Source organism: Anolis carolinensis, chromosome 1, assembly GCF_035594765.1.
Source record: "Anolis carolinensis isolate JA03-04 chromosome 1, rAnoCar3.1.pri, whole genome shotgun sequence".
Classification (NCBI taxonomy): domain Eukaryota; kingdom Metazoa; phylum Chordata; class Lepidosauria; order Squamata; family Dactyloidae; genus Anolis; species Anolis carolinensis.
Genome location: NC_085841.1, coordinates 284,160,787 through 284,163,346, shown reverse-complemented (window position 1 = coordinate 284,163,346; position 2,560 = coordinate 284,160,787). Strand labels below are relative to the sequence as shown.

The following is a 2,560-nucleotide window of genomic DNA, read 5'->3' as shown; positions in this document are numbered from 1 at the left end:
GGCCTGTATACTAAATCCAGCTGTTTTGAACAGAAGAGTGCTACCAGACTGGGACCCTATGCTCAAAACACCCCTGGCTTTTACTTCCAAGTAAAACAGGGTGTCATGAATTTTGCTCAGTTTGACAAAATCCTCTGGGAGTCACCGGCCAATAATAGCCCTTTTATTTCCTTCAGCCTCAGTTTTAGACACTTTTCCCCCAATACCATTTGATTTTGCCAAACCAGGGAGTGTGTATGTGGGGGAGGGGCGAGAGAGAAGAGACTCTCTAGCTTTAATAACGCCACCGAGGTCTTAAAGGCTTCCTTCCAAACTTGGTGTTTGGACGTTTGCAGAAGTGAAGGGACTGGTGGCGTAACTGGAGAGGGCGAGAGAAAGGGGGGGGGAGGGGGGGGAGAGAGAGAAGGGAGAAGAGAGAGAGAGAGAGAGAAGGAAGAAGCGAAGGGGAAGGAGGGGGAGAGAAGGAAGGAGAGAGAGATCCGACGGCCAAAAGCCAAACTCCGGCGTTAGCACCAATCCAGATGTAGACGAGGAAAAGAGTAGCAGCAGCGCCAGGCAGCCAGGTCTAGATCGTTTGCAGCTCGACTCTTGGACGGAGGCGTCCTCTCTCTGTGTTTTGGCTGCCAGAGAGAAGAGAGGTGGGAGGAGGGGGAGAGGAAAAACGTGGGGAAAGGTGGATGGGGAGTCTGCAAGGGACGCCGCCTCCTCCTCCGCCTTAAACTCGGCTGCTGCCTCTTTCCTTTGCGCGAACTCGTCCCCCGGGTGGGCTTCCCCGATGCCTCCCGGGCGGGCTTGATCCTCGGGGCCCCGAAAGCCGCCTCCACTTCCTTGTCCTCCTCCTCCTCCTCCTGGTTTCGGGATGCTTCTCCCGCTTCTCCTCCGCGCGGCGTGGCTGCTGGGCTGCTGGTGCGGCTGGTGCCGGGGCTACTTCGACGGCCCGCTCTACCCGGAGATGTCCAACGGGACGCTGCACCACTACTTCGTGCCGGACGGCGACTACGAGGAGAACGACGACCCGGAGAAGTGCCAGCTGCTCTTCCGGGTGAGCGACCGGCTGCGCTGCGCGGCGCTGGAGGACGGGGCGCTGCGGGCCCCGCAACAGCACCAGCCCCAGCCCCCGCCGCCGCCTCTCCCGGTCCCGGCGCTGACGCTGCGCGAGGAGTTCACGCTGCTGGGGCGGCAGGCGGAGGACGCGGCGCGCGTGCTGGAGGGCCTGCGCAAGAGCATCTCCTACGACCTGGACGGCGAGGAGAGCTACGGCAAGTACCTGCGCCGGGAGTCGGCCCAGATCGGCGAGGCCTACGCCAACTCGGACAAGTCCCTCGGAGAGCTGGAGCACAAGTTCCGGCAGGGCCAGGAGCAGGAGCGGGAGGGCGGCGGGACGCGCCCGGGGGAGGACTTCCTGGCCAGGGTGGCCCACGCGCGGGCCCTGCTCGCCGAGACGCTGGCCCTCTCCGCCGGCCTCCGAGACAAGTACGAGCTGCTCGCCCTCGCCGTCCGCAGCCACGGCGCCCGCCTCAGCCGCCTCCGCGGACAGCACCTCCAGGGCTGAGGCGGAGCCTCCAGACGCCCGCTTGATGCGCTTCGAAGCCGGCTTCAACCCGCGGCGGCCAGGCAACAGACTCTCGCCCTTGCTTGGTGCGCTTCAGTGCCCTGTCGTTTGTGTCATCGCCGTCTTGGGCCTCCAACCTGTTCCTTGTCATCATCTGCACGACCAAACCCATTGTCTTCCGTACCGGTTTGAAACTGCTACGTGGGTGGCCAAGGTGGCCCCCTTCAGCTCGGCCCTTCTTCCATCTTCGCCCCCAAGTAGACTCCGATTCATCCTTTGGGCAGCCAGGCAGATGCTCCCCTCTGCTGCCTGCACAAGTGGACCATCAAGCAGCCAGTTTGACACCCTCGACATGTTCCTGCTCCTAGTTTCATAGATCGTATCGTTGGAAGGGACCTCGTGAGCCATCCAGTCCAACCCCCTGCCAAGAAGCAGGAAAATCGTATTCAACCCCCCCCCACACACACACACACACACACACACAGATGGCCATCCAGCCTCTGCTTAAAAGCCTCCAAAGAAGGAGCCTCCTCCACCACACTCCGGGGCAGAGAGTTGCTCTGCTGAACCGCTCTTTCAGGGAAGAAGTTCTTCCTAATGTTCAGGTGGAATATCCTTTCCAGTAGTTTGAAGCCATTGTTTGTGTCCTAGTCTCCAGGCCAGCAGAAAACAAGCTTGCCTTCTCACTTAAGCTGTATCCACACCACAGAATTGATACCACATTAACAGCCATGGCTCAGTGCTAAGGGATGCTGGGTTGTAGTTTTGTGAGATGTGCATCCATCTCTGGTTACATCTACACTTCATTTAGTTGGATACCACTTTCACTGCCATTTCTCAAGGCTGTGGGATCATGAGAGTCTTACAAGGTCTTTAGCTTTCTCTGTCAGAGTGTTGATGCCTCATTAAACTACAGTTCCCGTGATTCCATATTGTTGAGCCATGGCAGTTAAAGCGTGTCAAACTGCACTAATTTTGAGGTATAGCTGCACCCCCTATACCTTAGAG

At 58.8% G+C, this 2,560-nt stretch overlaps 1 protein-coding gene across 1 annotated transcript; it reads left to right on the top strand.

The window, feature by feature from the left end:
• Positions 1–405: 405 nt before the first annotated feature.
• On the top strand, positions 406–1,761 carry fibin (fin bud initiation factor homolog). The gene has a single exon (XM_003224249.4). It carries the CDS (start codon positions 860–862, stop codon positions 1,550–1,552), a length of 693 nt encoding a protein of 230 aa, XP_003224297.1. The 5' UTR covers positions 406–859; the 3' UTR covers positions 1,553–1,761.
• Positions 1,762–2,560: the final 799 nt, after the last annotated feature.

Excerpts from the sequence above, each read along its gene's own strand:
- fibin (XM_003224249.4), top strand. The coding sequence starts at position 860 with ATGCTTCTCCCGCTTCTCCTCCGCGCGGCGTGGCTGCTGGGCTGCTGG.